Below are 19,350 nucleotides of genomic sequence, written 5' to 3' on the forward strand. Positions count from 1 at the left end.
TAATCTAGTAGGAGAAGACACTATCTGTCTCACTCAGTCACCACTCTGCTGCCTGATCATTGGACTAATATCTCGATGAGATGATGGTTTACTATTACAGCAGGAAGAGCTCTGAATCTGTAGCAACCAATGGAAACCCCTTTGGAAATGTTAAGAATTTCAGTGGCCTAAACTCAGAGAGGAGGTGAACAATGTAAGACAAACACGCCAGAGTAAGGATGACAATGTTGAAGAGAACTGAATGTCAATGTTACTTAAACAAAAAGAAATCAAGCAATCTCCACCTGAAACATAACATTTTGTTTTAGAGAAAGATCTCCCAAATATTGTTCTTCCGAAATTTCATATTTTATGTCTTGATGAGTTAGGAGTGATTCAATGACCTAGGTACTTGTTTCAGACAAAGCTTACTTAATTTCCCCTTGTTTGAAAACCATCTTACCCTAGCTACTCCAGAGAAACTAACCAAAATATTTGTTACAAAGTGGTTATTTGGTTGAACCAACTCTTCTCGGGTGACTATTTTATTTCAGTGTACAATAATCCAATCATTGAAGTGTAAGTCTACTTTGTAAAAAGGTTGTTTATTTTGAAATAAACACATGTTTTGTTCTGGAAGAGCCTATCCAAGCAAGAGCTGTTATCCTGGAATAGCTGATTATGCAACAGCTACGTCAATCCCCTTCTAAAGATGTGTAAAACCTTAGTATTCAAACATTGATTTCTCCCGGATTGGAAGTATTTTTAACTTCTGGAATTTGGTTTGGGTTATCCTTTAGCTAGGTGTATATATCTTTAGCTTCACCTTATTATCAAATCAAGAAGGATTTTTATTTAGAGAGATATTTACATAAAATAGTTTGTATTTTAAGATTGTTAAAAGAAATATGAAATTGGGATTTAATGTGGGTAAAACACCTTTACATCAGTAGGTAATATTACGTTCTAAGCCACAGAACTGAAAGACGCACTTATTTTGTTTATAAAGTTGATACGCAAAATAAAATTGTATTTTAAAAAAAGACACAAAGATGCAAGTTAAACTTTAAAATAATAAGGTGCATATCTTCAGTTAACAATTTTTGTCTTATATTAATTTATATGCACAGTTTATTTACACAGTAGCATTTACTCTAAAGTAATGTTTTGCTATTAGAAGCCATCTCCTTCTCCCAAAAGCAAACAAAACCCTCTGTGAATAAGTAAAGAAAACCTTTTAGCATTCCTTTTCTATTCAACTTTCTCCATATTTTGACTCCCTTTGTTTTCACAAATTGTTTTCACAATTGAAACAGGGATGGACAGGGAAATGGAAAATAAAAGCCAAGTGTTTTATTATTATTATTATTATTAAACCAGATGACACAGTAACAAATACAGATAAGGTACTGGACGAACAAACCTTTCCGCAGATCAGACCTGTGCCTTAAAGTATGGCCATTTTTTACCACTATATCAGTCTAATAACAGATTCACCTCACAAACCTTTCCTCACTTACTGCCTCAGATTGTCATGGTCATCATAATACTATCCAGGATGGAACAAAAAGAATGGGAAATGGAAAAGGGTACAGAGAAGAAACCCTTGGAATAATACTTGGAAAGAAAAATTTTGCGTAACTGGAAATGCTTGTCTTTTAAAAATCACTGTGGAAGAAAAGATGCCTTTCTGAGATAAATTTTTCCCTTTCTTTTTATACTGCCTGTAGCAGAAACTGTCATCTTTTTCTTAAACAGCATCTATTTTCTGCTGGGCAGATCTCGTACAACCTCACCTCACAGGTGCTGCACACTCTTGCTTTGTTCCAGTAAAACATGTGCTCAACTTTACTTTTGTATACTCCCTGTGAATTGATGTCAAGAGATAATAAACTATTTGATACAAAAGCTTTGTTTAACATTATTAAAAAAAAATATGGTAGGATTGCCAGGCAGGATTTTTACAGACATTTTCCCACATAAGAGAGGCAATTAGACAGTATGAAAAGTGACTTCCAGTTCTCAAAGTTTCATTTCGTTTGGGAGCCAATATGATTTAGCGGCTAGACTAGTTTAAAAGACAAGGAGCCAGAAGAGTTTAACATTTTCAGGAAGGCTGAGCCATTCACTGAATTACCTTGGGCTAATCACTTAACTGTTATGTTCTTTAGTGAAACCGTCTGTAATAATGGGTCAAAACACCTCCCCCCTCAAAAAAAACTAATTGAGAAACAGATGCTTAAGTCTGGTTCAGTTCTCCAAAGTAAATAAATTACAAAAAAGAGTAAGTCAAATATGGCATGAGAACAAGACATTCCTTTAACAACCTCACTAAGTTAAACTGAGATACAGCTGCAACGAAAGCCTACTCAACTGCAATGTTGTATATCATTGAGCTAAAAGCCAGCCTGAAATACACTCTGATGTCTACTTGATTATTAAATGCTCACTTTGAAACTAGAAGGCAAAATTCAGACTTCACTTATATAGCTACAACCTCACTGATTTCAGCAAAAACAGTGGAAATCCATGGAGTAGCATCCTGTGGAGTCTAAACTTCACGCACACAAAAGATGACACTTTTAAGTCAAGGAAACAGGCACTGGCAGCATTCAGTACTTGCATTTTCTGTTGATGTGTGCATACTTTAAAGCACTGTGCATTTTTATGGCACTCTATCAAAGAGAAAACAGTTGTCATAGCCATTGTTCTAATCTGGACACTAGCTCAGACTATCTCGTGGAAAAGAGCAACACTATTACCATATAAAGATGTACAGCAAATGGAAAACTAATCTGGCAGTTAAGGCACAAGAATAGAGATCAGGAACCCACCCAGGTTCCATTTCCAGATATGTCAGACACTTCCTGGATGATCATGTGCATATCGTCAAATTTTGATGTTCCAGTTTCCTCATCTACAAAATGGATCTAGCAGCACTGGTTAAAGAAGTTCTGTGCTTTGAGACCAAGATGAAAAAAGGCTTTAAAGGTCTGCAGTTAAGGCAGAACTGCACATTGCTAACTATGGCAGCCTTACTCAATTCTTTTCCTTTTCAGTTAATGCATAATTCAGTTATTCGGTATATCACTGAAAATATTCTGTAGTAGAGGCACACACAGTTTAAATGGCCCTACGTGTCATCATCAGCTGAATTAATACTATCTCTTACACAGAACGCACATGAATTTTGTACTTAAGAACATGAAGCAGCCCCGTGTCCTACTGAAATGCAACACAGTATGTGGAAAATCTATAGTTTCAAACAATGTTACTTGAAGTGGTTCACAAAACTTAGGAACTCAATGGTATTTTCAGCAAAGCAGTGTGCTATCGGTTATACTTCTTTTCATAATCTTAATCACAACTACATGCTGCAATAACATCACTTCACACATCAACAATAGAACTAGACCTAGCCACAGCACAGGGAGCTGCTGATGTATCACTTCAGCATACAAAGAGCCTCTCGTGGCATCAAGCCAACAAAACAGTGTATTTCTGTGCCTGTATACAGCTGGCAGAGGCAGAATACATGGGAAAACAACCTGACAATCCCCTGCTGCTTTATTTACACTGCAGAGTTGTTGTAGTACAATGCCTGGGGACAGATCAAGCTCAGAATTGGACATTTCTCATCTCTGTGCTCTGGAGCTGGGCTGCATCCTTCATGTTTTCAGTCAAAAATCGCTTTTTATGTTTTTCTTTTTTCTTTATTTTTTTTTGGGGGGTGGGAAGGGGGCAGCATGCATTGAGTGTACTGTGTTCCCCTAACAAAATACCAATTCAGAAGTTATTGCTGTGTTCCCTCATCTCACACTTTAACACATTACAAAAATTAAAACCTAAAATGTTCAAGGAGCTAATGCCATCTAAAGGCTATTAAGCTGAACTACAATATACGGCCACTAGCCTTATAACCATAAGGAAAACCACTACATCTAACTGCCACAGATTTTCACTTAACTCGGTAGCTGAGAACAGCATAGGCACCAGAAGGCTTTAGCTGGAATGGCCAAAAAAAAAAAAAAGTTCTTATTACTCAGCAAGACTGTCTCATAAAAAGTCCATCTCTTTGTATATGATTTTTTTTTATTTATCACTAGAGATTTAATTAGTAACATGATGTCCTGGTTTCGCTGGGATGAAGTAATAGAATCAACTTTCTATTACATTTTGTTTTAGTTTGTGGCCAGCCATGGTATGGTGATGAAGACCACTACCAGTTTTAAGTTGGCCAGGTGCTGGAGCTGTGGGAAGCGAGGGCCAGGGCAGCTGACCCAGGCTGGCCCACAGGTGTATTCTATAACATAAACATCACTTTCACTATAAATTGGAAAGTTTGCTAGAGATAGCTGGTGCTCTTTCCTCTAGTCTTCTTTTTCTTTCTTCAATGGTTGTTATCCTTGGTGAGTTTCACCATCACCACCACTACATGGGCTAAGTATAACTTTGTGTATTTTGTATTAGTATTGACATTGGTTTTCTTGTTTTATCAAATATGTTTTGATTTCAACCCATGAGTCTCCCTCCTTTTCCCAATCCTCTTTCTTGGCTGGGGAGGGGTCTTGGATGATAGAACAACTGGTTATTGTTTAGCCCTGGGTGAGGGCTAAATGGAGACACATGATTTATCCTGATTTTATTTATGAATGTTATTTCATTGCACTTGCACTTTAATCAAAGCTGATAGTTGTATGAACAGCTAGTCATTTCAAAACACACCAGAAGTCAAGGAATGAATATTCTGTACCAATATTAGTTTTATGTATTTGAATGATGTTTTTTCTAACTTTGTTAAAAGACAGGCTCCTACAATCATGTACAGCCTTCTTAAACATGAAGAAAAGTACCTGGTTTCTAGAAGGTCCTGACTTTGTGCTCCACTTAAAGGTAAGGCTAAAAAATAGTTCTTCCCTGGTAACTTCTCTGGGTTCTAAAATAAAATAATAATAAAATCAATCAGGTTGGTTAATTTAAAAATTAAATATGTTTGCTTTACAAAACAAATACTACAAAAGTAGTATTATTAAGCAGTATGGACTTTCTGTTCAAGCTATAAGGAAAGCCAACCTCCAGAACGATTAATCTTGGTTTGCTGAAGTATTAAATGAGTTTTTGACAAGCACATTTTTTCTGCAAGCAAGGTGGCAGTATTTTCTTCATTTCTGTTTATTCAGCCAGCTCACTTAAATGTATTATCCCAGCTGATTTTTTTTTCATTATTTCCATCCATAAATAAAAAACAGAAGGGACAGGATGATCTCTACTTTCTGCACACTTGAAAGACTAAGTGATCAAACCAATTCTCTTCCTACAAGTACACTTCCATTTTTTTAAAAAAAAAAACTTCAGTGCAAAACATACTTAGATAATCTTCTTAAGAAGGTTCAAATACACTTATAGTAATCTTATTTGACTAAAAGCAACTATAAAGAGGTTTTTTCTCATTATATTCTTTCAATTCCCATATTTATCCACTAAGAGTTTGATATGAATCACAAGTAAAAGCATAATTATTATCTAGTAAAAAAAGAAATGAAATGGTCCTCATCTTCTAAAATAGTAAAATGTATGTAAAAAGAATCCATGTAAGTGTTACATTAAAGTCTGAAATGTCTCAGACATATGTAGATATGGCATGCCCTCTTTGTTATCAAAAAGAAATGGTAAATTATGCATAAAGACATAATCGGCACATTTTAATGGTTACCAATCAGTGAAAAATCAGTCTTTAAGAAAAATACAACTGTAATGCAAGATTAAAAGCAATCACTTAAATCAGTTTCCTGTTCACTGATTTGATCCATTTTCATGATGGCTGGTTTAAACCACTCTTCTAATATACACTACTGTTTACTCATTCTGAGTTACAGCAAATATTTTTTTACTGCTTTTGAAAGAAAATACTGCCAGACTCCTCACTTTTTCTAGCTGCAGTCACACATTTACTTCTGTAAACAGGATTATGGCCCTTCCTAACCCATATCATGGACTTCCCCTGTCCGCCCTTTACTGATACCAAAGTACTTGCAGCCAAGCAGTCAGCTGCATCAGTTCCCTGATCCCGATGAAACAAATTTGTTGAAAACAATAGCAAATTACCTTTTATGAAGGACAGTCTAGGCACAAGAGGAGGGAGCTGGAACAAGCCTGGGGAAAAGGTGGGGCTCTTTCTCTATAACAGTCTTGTGGTGGGTTGACCCTGGCTGGACACCAGATGCCCACCAAAGCCCCTCTGTCACTCTCCTCCTCAGCTGGATAGGGGAGAGAAAATATAACAAAAGGCTCGTAGGGTGAGATAAGGACAGGGAGATCACTCACATTACTGTCACAGGCAAAACAGACTTGACTTGGGGGAAATTAGCTTAATTTATTACCAATCAAAATCAGAGTAGGATGAGAAAATAAAAACTAAATCTTAAAACTTCTTCCCCCCCACCTTTCCCTTCTTCTGAGGCTTAACTTCACTCCTGAAGTTAATGGTTACCAATCAGTGAAAAATCAGTCTTTAAGAAAAAATACAACTGTAATGCAAGATTAAAAGCAATCACTTAAATCACAAGTTTCCTCTACCTCCTCTCTGCCAGTAGTGCAGGGAACAGGGGTTGCAGTCAGTTCATCACATGTTGTCTCTACTGCTCCTTCCTCCTCTTCCCCTGCTCCAGTGTGGGGTCCCTCTCATGGGAGACAGTCCTCCACAAACTTCTCCAACATGAGTCCTTCCCAGAGGCTACACTTCTTCGTTGAACTGCTCTGGCTTGGGTCCTTTCCATGGGGCGCAGTCCTTCAGGAACAGACTGCTCTGGTGTGGGTCCCCCACAGGGTCACAAGTCCTGCCAGCAAACCTGCTCCAGCGTGGGCTTCTCTTGAGTCCACAGGTCCTACCAGGAGCCTGCTCCAGCGCAGGCTTCCCATAGGGTCACAGCCTCCTTTGCACGCATCTACCTGCTTTTGCCTGGGCTCCTCCATGGGCTGCAGGTGGATATCTGCTCCACTGTGGACCTCCATGGCCTGTATGGGGACAGCCTGCCTCACTGTGGTCTTTACCACAGGCTGTAGGGGAATCTCTGCTCTGGTGCCTGAGGCACGTCCTCCTCCTTCTTCACTGACCTTGGTGTCTGCAGAGTTGTTCTTCTCATGTATTCTCACTCTCCAGCTGCAATCGCTGTTGCACAGCAACTTTTTCCCCTTCTTAAATATGTTATCACAGAGGTGCTATCACTGTTGCTGATGAGCTCGGCCTTGGCCAGCAGCAGGTCTGTCTGAGCCAGCTGGCATTGGCTTTGTCAGACATCGGGGAAGCTTCTGGCAGCTTCTCAGAGAAGCTACCCCTGTAGCCCCGCTCCCTGCTCCCAAAACCTTGCCACCCAAACCCAATACAAGTCTATGTTAGTATAAAGAACCTGGGGAAACAGTATACTTCTTGGGTATAATGTAACTGTTCACATTACCTACAGCAATATCCTACACCAATTTGAACCCAATTACTCATCTTTTATCTTTCTACAACTAAAGACACTCTTTTAAATAGATATGGCTCTGCCATCTTCTTTCATACCAGTTTTCTTGGCCTCAGATCATACTTTGATATCACACAGCACTCCAGACCCCTCATCTAACTCCATAGCTATACTAGAATCCTATATTAATGCATGTAATGTTTCTCTACATATGTACCAACTACCCCACAAACTTCTCCCTGTGGTCTTCTGTTCTCTTCTGATCACCCAATACCTCAGGTAACACATTTGGCTTTGAATTAATTGAAGGTTTACAGATGGACTTACATCTTCCCGTTTCGGTGTCAAAACCTGACTGTGAAAGGCATTATAAACTCATAAAGACAAACCCTTCATTTGTCTTTAATGTTAAGACTACCACTTTTACTGTAGTTTGCAAAAAAAAAAAAAAAAGAAAAAAAGGATCATTTATACTGCCTGCTTGATTAGCTGTTGGTTTCTTCTCTCTCATACATGTTTGGAATCAATATGCAAATTGAGAACAAATATGACAGGGGAGCAGAAGTCTCTGATGATAAGATTGTGTAAGCATCATGAAAATCAATATCTGAGTCAAGGAGAAAGACCCAAATTGCTGTTGCTGTTGAACACTGAAGTTACCTGTCCTGTTTGGCCTCCTGGCTGGATAATGAGCATATGCCAAGCCCCACAGCACAAACCCACAGCGTATTTCAGAATCAGGCACGACACCTGCTACCTCTTGTTCAGCTAACACTTTGGGAGCACAGAGGGAAGATGAACGTATTACTGGGCATGTCAGAGAGCTAAAAGTCTAATAGGGTGCCAGAGCAATGTGCGTGGCAACTAGAAATAAGGGAACAGGGCAGGAAGCTTGTGCTATTGTTGTGGCAGGATGGGGGTATAGGTGATGTAAAGACAGAAGACACACAACTGTGGGAAACCAGGATGCAGCATTTCTGCTGCTCCAAGATGAGCTATGCTTGGAACGTAACCATTCATGACTTCCAAAACCTTTTAAACGGCTTTTCTTGCCCCACCTCTCAATATTTCTTGACTACACAAACCTATGCCTTCAGACCAACATCTTCAAGACATTTTATGAAGAAGTGTTCCTCAAGGGTAGAAGGAACAGCTTTTACCACAACATGCTTTTTATGATTTCTGTTGTACTGAATGGTCTCCATTTGTCTAAAAAAATCCAACCAAGGAAAATTTTCTTCCTCAAATTAGAGTCTGCAATGGGATATTCTGGCCAGAAGAATTAAGAAATGTGACCAGTGTCATATGCAGCCCTTTTATCCTGTCTTTTTCATTCTATGTGTGACAGTGTTAATTAGTTGCTCCCACAGGAATTCATTCCATAAACTCAAACTAACCCTTCTGTTGTTTGCTCTGTTGTGCTGAGATATTAAGCTGCTGACTGTGCCATCAGCCCATCATTTTTTAGGTACCGCCCACCTGAATGTTAAGCACCTGAAATCTGATGTGGTATTAAATCTACATGGAAGGAAAGCAGTTAAAATATCCTGCTGAGGTTCTAGCCTTGACCAAAACTCTCCAGAAGGCAAAATGTTACATGATTACTACATTTTTTGAAGAATAATAATTTCAACCTCAAGTAGGCTGCATTTCTGTATTTCTCCGGAACTGTAGTTCCCCGAGATGTAATGAAGGAATGTAGAACCTGGGAGTGTATGATCTTTGACTTGTGCATAGAGCACAAAGATGCAGTCAGCTACAAATAGTGTGCAGGAGTAATGCAACCATTACTATATTCTGCTATGATTGCACGGCTATTCCGCAAGACGGACATGAAATCCAGGTCTGTTCTTCATCAGCAGAATTAAAAACAAGTTTGTGTACACACAGAGATCCATAAATAAAATGGTTTATGATGAAGATGCTCTTATCCCTCTATTTAAGCCCGATCCATCACACACTAATGGGAATAGAAATCTTCCTACTGACTCATTTAATGTTGGACTGAACTATTTATGCTACCTCTGATGTCAGGAAATGTTTATTTTTTCCTTTCAACAGGTAACATAATCTCTCACTTACAGTTCAATTACTTTGTGTATATATATTTTTAAAGCTTCTGCATGAGGGGCATAACTGTTTTGTAGATGTCAGTATGAACACAACCTGGATAGAAAATTGTAAACATTCACAAAAGCTTTCAAGTAATCATGACTTGTCAGAATGCACACTTCTGATGGGGAACCAATTTTACCATGGAAGGATTAAACTAGAACTTTGAACAGACTGTTCAGATTTCATACAAGGGGTTTGGGACAACTCTAACATCCTTGGTCTCTCAGGTTGAATTTTGACAAGGATCTGGTCTGGTGCTACACCAGAACCAAAACCTGTCGTGTCCTCTTAATCTATTTTCTCTTTCCCACCTTCTCCCTCTCTTGTGCCAGCAGCAAGTGCACAACATAATGGTAGCAGACCTGATCTCGCTGAAAAATATTGCAGGGGAAGGCTTGGCTGTCAGCCGAGTCAGTTTTCTTAATGTGCTTCACTGTCTGGCACAAACGCAGGCACATGGAGGCACTACCAGCTTAAATGTGTACTGTACTGTAACTTTGGAAACCTGAGACCAGATAGGGATAAATGACTTAAAAATGACTTAAACTGGATTGTTTTTTAGCTTACTGTCTTCAAAAGTACTGTTCACATGCTAACTTCTATTTAACATGCACAGAAAAGGTAGACTGAATTGCACCTTACCAGGTAAGCCTAATGGTTTGTATAACCTCACAGTCTATTTCAACCAACAAAGGGTCATTTCAAACAAGGCCAAAAATCTCATAGTGGACTACTAAGCAAATAGGCAACCTAGAAAGATTTTTTTTTTTTTTTTACTGTGTCTCCTTAAGCATCAGGTTTTATCACCACTATTAATATCTATGCTTGCTAGCTTGAAGGATGTATGGATGTATGTATTATTTATTTATTTTCCCCCTAAACACTTTGGCTCGATCATGTGTTTAAAGTGATGATTTCCTAGCCTGAATCAGCATTTTATTTGGAAAAAAAAAATACATAATCAGATTTGAATTTGCTACACACTTGCTTACTCTTCTCACAGCCTTCCCACTACTGATTTACAGACATTTTATGTATTTCTTCATGTCTGTTGTAGAATTTCTGAGAAAAAGCAATGCTATATGAAAACATACACTGTTATTGTAACAGCACACACATACCGAGGGCACAGTTTAACAATCTTTCCTTTCGGCAGCGAGGCCGGACAATCTGATCGCTGGCTCCCTCCTCTCCTGTCCCACACCTGTTCTTCCGGGCTGTTAACTCATAAAAAAAATTACCTGTCAGAAAAACTCTTAAAAATATTTCCCGTTGCATCCCACAGTCGGGTGCGGGGGTTACAACCAGGCCAGGCCGCTGGAGGGAGCGGTGCCATGAGGCAGCGGTGCGAGGGCGGGCCGGGAGCCGCCTTCCCGCCCTTCGCGGCGGCGGGCCCCAGCACTGGGTCCTGCTGGGTAGGGGGTAGACGGCCTCGGGGCTGTGCCACTGCGTGCCCCCTGCGGGGGGGGGGGGGACACACACATGAAGCGACTGCCGCTCGCCTCGGCACCATCCGGCTCCTTAAAGCCATCCAGCAACTAATCCCAGATCAAACAGCCCCGCGCTAAACGCCGCTTCCTCCTCCAGCACCTGGGCATTCTCCCCTGCTGCCTCCTTCCTCCCCTGTGCGGCAAATGGTACGAGCCGCAGTAGCCGGCACAGGTGTGGCCGCTGGGACAAACCAACAGCGGGCGGAGGGGGAGCGGTGTGGCGAAGAGTGATGAGAGGCGGCGAAGCGGGAGGGCGAGACCGGGACGGGGCTGGGGCTGGCAGCGGCCGCATCATCGGGGAGCGACGCGAGCAGAGCGGCCGCCGCGGGAGATTGAAGTGCCTGCGCCGCCGCCGCGGCGAGGCGAGGAGGGAGCGGCGCCGCTGCCGCCGTTGCCCAGGGGGAGGAGAGGAGGAGGAGGGGGCCGCCCGCCCGCCCCTCCGCCGGTGAGTGCCAGTCAGCGGGTGGGGGAAGGGTGCGGGCCCCGCCGCGCCGCGGCGCCTCCGGGCGGGGAGTCCGGCCCCGCAGCCCCGGCGGCGGCTGGTGTGCCCGCGCAGGGCGGGCAGCCGAGCAGGCAGGGCCTTTGTGGGTCTGCTCCTGCTCCGGGAGGCCGCCAGGCTGCAGGCCGAGGGGCCGCCCCTGCCCGGGTGCCTGTCCCCGGCCTGTGCCGAGTCGCCCAGGCCAGACTCGCGGGCTGAGAGGAGGCTTCTGGTGAACCGGCGCTGTCTGAAGCGGGAAAGGGCGGGCGCGAAGCTGGGCGAAAGCTGGTCTCCTCTCCCCAAGGTTGCAGCTGGATGAGTAAAGGCTGCCCCCCCCGCCCCGCTTTGCTGGCCCAGGTGTTGGCACAGGCAGGCCGTGAACTGAATCGCAAAACTAATCTTAGTTTAAAAATAAAGTTGGGGTTGGTTTGGGTTTGTTTTTTTTTTTTTTTTTTAGCTTGAGTCAGCTTCCTGAGCTGATTCACTGTATGGGCTGCAGAAGTATTTGTGTGGGCAATAGAGGTTGGTGCAGAGGGAGGAACTGGTGGCTGGAGCTGCTGCTTGTGGTAGAAGTGCTGGTTGAAAGTGTTAATAAAGCTGCTTGCTAATTAGAACATCTGTAATAACTCATGAGTTATAATTTGGTCGTTTGTATCTTGATGGAGCATTTATTTTAACATTGAGGTATTTTAGATGTCTCTCAGTGGATGCACTTCTCTTCATGCCTTAGAAACTACATCTACAGACTAGATTTCTTCAGTGAGAACTTCACCTTTTTAGAAATAGATTGCTTCTTGTACTTGGTAAAAAAAAAAATCTGTGGGTCACCATTGCCTGATCAACTTCAGGAGTCGGTTGCAAAAAGAGCAGACTTTTAGGGAACTGACAACTATATGACTTTTAGTTTCTCAATGTGTTCACTTATCAGAACTACATTTACATTCTGTTACATACTGCATGACCTCGTTTGTACAGGCATTCTTGAGTCTAACAGATGCGATGAAAGGCATTTGCCTTTCCCCTAACCGGCCTTTAGAATCACGATGACAAAAGGCTTAAATATGAAGGAAGACAAATTTGTGAACAAGTTAGAGGATAGTTCTGTCTCAAACCTTGACAAATAGGGTGAGGAAAAATGGAATATTCCTAAGAAACTCTGTAACTGGACACTAGTTTGACAGGTCTCAAAAGCATCTTGTCAAATCACTTTTATCTACAGAAGAAGCACCTCTCACATGCAGGACTCTGCTAGTCTGAGTTTCTTCAGCGAATATGGTAATTGAGTCAGTGGCAACAGCTGTTTATAGTTCAGTCTTGTTAGGTGACCTTTCCCATCTTCTGCTGAGAAGTTTGTTATGAAAAGGGGGTTTGATACTGCTTGTACAGAGCTGCCAGAGCACTGGACTCAGCCTGGCTTGTAACTTCTGCTTGTTCCATCTATTATTATTATATACAGATCTCAGCTCAAGTCATTGCCCTCCCTGGTCTTATTCCTGTTGACTAAAAGTAGGAATCAGGGGGTTTATTCCTTTTATTTGCCTCTTTCCTGCATCTGAATTTGTTCATTTAAGCTAAGAAGTAACTGGTAGCATTTTATTTATCACTAGTGCTACTGAGAGCTTTGTGGCTCTCCCTTCTAGGTAAGTCACACAGCCACAGTGAAAAAAGCCTTGAAAGTTTGGAAAGTTTCCTTTCTTGTCACATTTTGTGCATGAAAATCTTCTAAAGCCTGTTTACAATGCCAAGCAAAATTTAGTCATGGAATTGTAATAAAAATGTTTGCTGCTTCTTACCACTAAGAGTGGTATACAAAAATAGTAGTATATTAAAAGTATTGAACAGCTATGGCTTTTTTAAAATCCCTTTTTATTTAAGCCTCCTTTTACTATCCCAGTTTTATTTCCATCTTCTTTCCTGCAAGTGGATGGATTTCAAAAATAACCTTACAATCTAATCTGTTGGGGGGAAAAAAAAACCAAAACAAACCTCATGTAATGCTACAGGCTTGGGGAAGAGTGGCTGGAAAGCTGCCCTGTGGAAAAGGACCTGGGAGTGTTGGTCGATGGCTGGCTGAATATGAGCCAGCAGTGTGCCCAGGTGGCCAAGAAGGCCAACAGCATCCTGGCTTGTATCAGAAATAGTGTGGCCAGCAGGACTAGGGAAGTGATCGTCTCCCTGTACTCAGCACTGGTGAGGCTGCACCACCTCGAGTACTGTGTTCAGTTCTGAGCCCCTCGCTCCAAGAAAGACATTGAGGTGCTGGAGCGAGTCCAGAGAAGGGCGAGAAAGCTGGTGAAGGGTCGGAGGGTATGTCCTATGAGGAGTGGCTGAGAGAACTGGGGTTGTTTAGTCTGGAGAAAAGGAGGCTGAGGGGAGACCTTATTGCTCTCTACAGCTACCTGAAAGGAGGTGGTAGTGAGGTGGATCTCGGTCTCTTCACCCAAGTAACAACTGATAAGACAAGAGGAAACGGCCTCAGTTTGTGCCAGGGGAGGTTTAGGTTGGATATCACGAAAAATTCCTTCACCAAAAGGGTTGTCAAGCATTGGAACAGGCTGCCCACGGAAGTGGAGTCACCATCCCTGGAGGTTTTTAAAAGCCGTGTAGATGTGGTGCTTAGGGACCTGGTTTAGTGGGGGACTTGGCAGTGCTGGGTTAATGGTTGGACTCGATGACCTTTAAGGTCCCTTCCAACGAAACCGTTTCTGTGATTCTAAAAACCGAACTAACCCCCCCCATACCTGTGGGTGAGGTTTTGGACATCCCGGTGTTAGTTATAAAACTAAAGAGCCGTTACGGAACGAAACGGGCCTGCCTGGGTGCCAACAGCCAAGCCCTGACCACCCGGAGGCGGGGCGCGGCGGCTGTAGCCCCGTCCCGCTCTCGGGCCGCCGCGGCCCCGCCGGGGGTGGCTCCCGCCGGGGGCCCCGGCCCGGCCCCGGGCGCCGTGTCCAGCTCCCGCTGCTTCCTCCTCCTGCGGAACTACCGCTCCCAGAAGCGCCCGGGCTGAAAGTGAAAATAACCGCCAGGTTACGCTGCTTTTTTTTTTTCTCCCCCCCCCCCCCCCACCTCCCCGGCGGCGGTCGCACATGTCCTTTCTCTTTTGTTTTCCGCCCGGCAGGCCGGCTGCGCGCTCGGGAACCGCCGCCCCGAGGGACCAGTGGGGTCGGGACCCCGCCGGAGCAGCGTCCGGGAGCTGCCGCCCGGCCCTCCGGAGAAGCCTAGAAGCGACGGAAGTGCAGACCGCGGAGTAAAACTTTGCCGTTTCTCCTCGCGATTCACACATGCAAGTTGATAACGTGAGACCGGCTGCTCTTCCTACTGCTGCTGCTACCTCTGGTGCTGGGGGGGCAGCGCTCGCCTCCCCACCTGCTGCTGCTTCCTTTACCCGGCCCTAGAGCTGCTCAGTGCGTTTCCCTGGCCATGTGGGGCTAGGAGAGGTGCAGCGATTCTCCACAGCGTGAAGCGGTAAACATGGAGGCGGCGTGCAGAGCCGACGGCGGGGAGCAGAGTCATCAGAGCAGCGGCATGGACGCCCCTGGGGACGCTTCTATGGACTGCTACTTGCGATCTCAGGGCTTGTACAGAAAGAGAGTTGCCAAGGATGGATCTTGCCTTTTCAGGGCTGTGGCCGAGCAGGTAACTGGTTACATAAACAAAGCTACTTGGCATGAAAGCATGGGAAGTGGTCTCATTAGTGGGTGATAATTAAATGTTAAAATGCAGACAAGTATACACTGAGTAACTTTAACAGTCGTGTGCCAGGGAAAATAAATACTTTCTGTCTTCTGGGGTGAGAGAAGTTCTGTGTGTACAGCTGCCTTCTGTCATCAAGAAATTGTTACCTGTTTTGACCTTCCGCTGCCTCCTCAGAGCTTTTTTTTCAGTGTAAGATTTCAACATTTGGGTACAACGGCTTTGTATGGGACTATTTAGGAAATGGAATTTAGTGGAAAGAGCTGAAATGCCTTGTTCTTAGTTTTGTTCGAGTAGTTTACTATAAAATTAGAGAAAGTGAGTAATTTATTTTCAGTTCTTCCTGTTGAATTCCCCTCCCCCATTTCAGTGTTAACTGTTAAAGGGAAAAAGTGACAGCGTCATCTTGTCTTAAATACAAACAAACAGCAGTGGGAGCTCTGGTGCTTCTGATTGTGGGAGCCCAGATTGCTATGCTAATTATACACAGTTCACTTTTTTTTAAAAAGTAAAATTACTTCCCCCACTGTATTTATAAATTCAGGCAAGCAAACACTATTGATCTGTAGTGAGTGTGTTTTTTTTTATTTCAAGGGAATAATCAATGAATATACATTGATATTCTGATGGTTTTAGTTAATATATATATAAGGTTTCTCCCACACGCCAGTGTATATAGAACTTTTTTCCAACTATTAATTAAATTTTTAACATCCCATTCTTACTTTATTAAAGGGAAGGTCTTTAATTCATAGTTAGTAGGTGTTTATCCACAAATTTGGCCTAATCTCTGTACTCTTCATGCAGAAAAACTGAACTGAGCTGAATTTGGAAGTGTTTTAAATTGAGAGTAGTGTGTAAGGATTGCCAGAGAGGCAGCAACTTAAGTTGACTGGAACTTCCCTACATTGTAGTGAGGATGCAGAGTGACGTTAGAGTTAACTCTGAATGAAAGTAATATTTTTCCACTAGAGATTTGAGCAGGAGGTAGAATACATGTGTCGTATTGGGATCTGAATTCCTAGCTTCCAAATTAGTATTTGGGGAACAGACCTACACCTCTTAAAATCAAGAGAAAGTAACCCTGCCCTCTCTTAGATTTGGTTGGATTTCATTTCAATGCGTGCATGTTGGTAGTTCATTTCCTCATCTGCTCCTGCGGTAACTTACTACTTCAATTAATTGAAGTCCGTTACAAAGGAGTCAGTTAAAGAATGACAACAAATGCTATTCCTTTTGCTCTGTAAATCCTCATGAAATTGAACATTTGAATTTAGTAAATCTATGAATTCTGCAGTTACTTAACTTTTGATAAAGTAATTGAGGTTTCACTTGCACAGATGTTGTAACTGAATAAATATACATTTTACATTTTCTTAAAAATAAAACTAGAGTATTTCCAAGCCTGCATTTAGACAACAGTCATTAATTATTTGTGACCTGTCACCAAAACTCCTAAGAACCAGTGTCACCTTGTTCTCTTTCTCCCTTTGTAGGTGTTACACTCTCAGTCTCGGCATATTGATGTTAGGATGGCTTGTGTAGACTATCTTCGGAAAAACAGGGAGAAGTTTGAAGCAGTAAGTGTTTTTGTTTTCTTTGTGAGCATTTAAAAAAAATGTTACTTTATTCCTTGTACTTTTCTAAGGCATATTCTGATGTTTGTGACAGTATTCATCGTAGCTATATCCTAGTTGATGCTTTTTAAAGTGAGTGCTCTTTAAATTAATGGGCATATCTGTGGTAGTAGCTCATTTTCATAAGCCTGGAGAAAGACCTGTATACTGCTTGGACTGGAGGGATGTGGGGTGGAAAGAGTTTTTAATGCTCATTAAAAAACAAAACAAACTTTCTTAAGCTGTAGTGAAGTTACCAAAATCTGGATTTTATTTTAGTATCATGCCTATTTTAACGAAGGTCATAAAATGTTCTTATTGTGCTATTTAATTGCTTTTACAGTATATAAGGGATTTGACTGATGAGATTAGTGAAATTTGTTTCAGGGTCTAAAATTTATTGCCACTGTGGTTTTTTTTTATGTAAACATCTGTAATGAAGTTCTTCATCAACAATGGACATAAAATATTTTGATATTGATCTATATTTGGCCAATGTCGTCAATGTTAACATTATAAAATCCTTTTTTTTTTGTTCCTTTTAAAAGAACAATAATAAATAATGGCACTCCTGTTTGTGTTTGTATGTGTTCTAGTGTAAATACCATTTAACTAATTTCCAGGATAGCCAAAACAGGAGTATGTGTAAGCATTTGTTGCTGGAGGATTATTACTCAGCTCTCTTTCTCTGTTCTAAATTTACCAGGACTCAAAATAAAAAGGCTGTTTTAGATGCACATTGGCACAGGGAAGAGATGGAAAGCAGGAATAAGAGTGTGTGTATTGGCTGTAATTTCTGACAAAGTGCCCTGTGCTCAAATGTGACTGATCCCTTTAATGTGGAAGTTGTCAAGAATGAATGAAGTTTTTTAAAAAAAAAGAAGGGAGAGAGATCTAAGAGTTGATAATTCCTCAGATGAACTGGAAACAAACACTCCTGGCAAATGGAAATAGTCAAATCAGAGCTGCATTCTCCCAGAGAGATTCACACTATTTTGTCTTTTCACTGCTGACTTTTTAATCCCTTTCTTTCCAGAATTACCCCACTCGCTCCAGTATCTGCTTCTCTACTTCAGTTTTCTCATTGCATTGTGTAGTTTTTGGAAATACCATGACTCTTCTTGATGGGTGTTGTTTCCCCTCCCCAGTTCTGGCATCTTCTCAGCTGCGTAACTGCTTTGTCAACCCTAGCTGGTTTTACTATCTTTGTCTCTCTCCTCCAAACCCCCAGCCCGACAGTTCTTTTTTTCTTCAGACTTGATCCAAGTGATATGACCTCTGCTCTATCCATCTTTGCTGTCCTTCTGAAAAGTCTCTTTTCTGAAAGTTTCTTGTAATTTTTCAGAATAGGTGTTTCATGTACAAAGTTGAGGTGTTTCGTACCTGTTCTCATTTCCTAGTGTTCTTACTCCCTCAGGTACCTCACTTCAGCTCTGCTGATCTCCTTTGCTCCCCGTATCTCTTACTATACTTTGTATTTTCCATCTGGAATATAGCATTGTTAACTTATCTCTTAGAAAAACCCCAAGCAACGCAAACAACAAATGCCTCTTTCCCTTATCTCTTAGTTTGACTATTTACCAATCTGCCTTCTTAGTAGATTGCTCTATTGACATTTACTGGTAGTACCCATTGAAATTCCTCTTCTCTCTATTGTAACCATTTCAGCTTGGATTTATGTCTCTTTTGTTCCATTGATACTGCTGTAACCAAAGTTTTGGGTGCCTGTGTGTAACCACCATTTTCATTTGCATCCTCATCCTTTCTTGAAGTGTTATCTCTGATTGCCGCTGTCTTCATTCTCTTTTTTAGCTCTTCAGTTTTCTCTGAGAACTTTCTGGTGCCCTTCCTCTCTTCCTCTATGCATTACCTTTAGATCATTTAGCTTTGACACACAAAACAACTGCTGGCTATGACATGGTTTAGTGGTGGACTTGGCAGTGCTGGGTAAATGGTTGGACTTGATGATCTTCAAGGTCTCTTCCAACCTAAACGATTCTATGATTCTATACTCTGCTCAGTTTTCTCTGTTACCTTGTTTGTTAATCACTATGGGTAAAGAGGCCATCCTGCTTGTAGCGTAAGTTCATAAGGGGAATTACTTCTTTGTTTGGACCTCTGTGGGTCTTTATTTTAACTAAATCAAGCAGATTGTATCTAAATAGCATGTTTTAAATATAGCCTCTCTGTTGGCCAGGATGGCTGAAACACTTTGAAGTTAACATGTCTCAATTACTGCAGCATCTTTGTCCTTGACAAATGTGAGTTTGGGCTCTTTGTGCGTGTTAGGGAGTGCAGCTGAAGGGTTACTTTCTTAGCCTGGCACTTGCAGTGTAGCCCGATTTGTTTGCATCCTTTCACTGAAAGTAAAAGCAGTTTGTTTGAAGTGATACAGAAAGGAGGAAAAAGTGCTTTATGATTTGCCTGTCCTGTATCTTGTCGCTGCTTGGGTACTACAGAAATGTGACTCCCATTTCTGATTGTCCCATTGCTGCCTGTTTCTTTTAACAAGG

The 19,350-nt window shown here is 41.9% G+C and overlaps 1 protein-coding gene across 6 annotated transcripts in view; it reads left to right on the top strand.

Annotated features, from left to right (window-relative positions):
* Positions 1-11,271: 11,271 nt before the first annotated feature.
* Positions 11,272-19,350, top strand: part of OTUD4 (OTU deubiquitinase 4) — a 35,637-nt gene continuing 27,558 nt past the window's right edge. For 5 of the 6 annotated variants that reach the window (XM_068404081.1, XM_068404083.1, XM_068404085.1 and 2 more), the window contains exons 1-3: positions 11,272-11,492; positions 14,647-15,164; positions 16,718-16,801. In XM_068404081.1, the coding sequence (XP_068260182.1) occupies positions 15,000-15,164; positions 16,718-16,801 (249 nt within the window). In that variant the 5' untranslated portion in view covers positions 11,272-11,492; positions 14,647-14,999. Of the gene's footprint in view, positions 11,493-14,459; positions 14,555-14,646; positions 15,165-16,717; positions 16,802-19,350 lie in introns of those variants that run through there. The other variant, XM_068404082.1, reaches the window with a different exon arrangement.

The sequence above is a fragment of the Nyctibius grandis genome, chromosome 6, assembly GCF_013368605.1.
Source record: "Nyctibius grandis isolate bNycGra1 chromosome 6, bNycGra1.pri, whole genome shotgun sequence".
Classification (NCBI taxonomy): domain Eukaryota; kingdom Metazoa; phylum Chordata; class Aves; order Nyctibiiformes; family Nyctibiidae; genus Nyctibius; species Nyctibius grandis.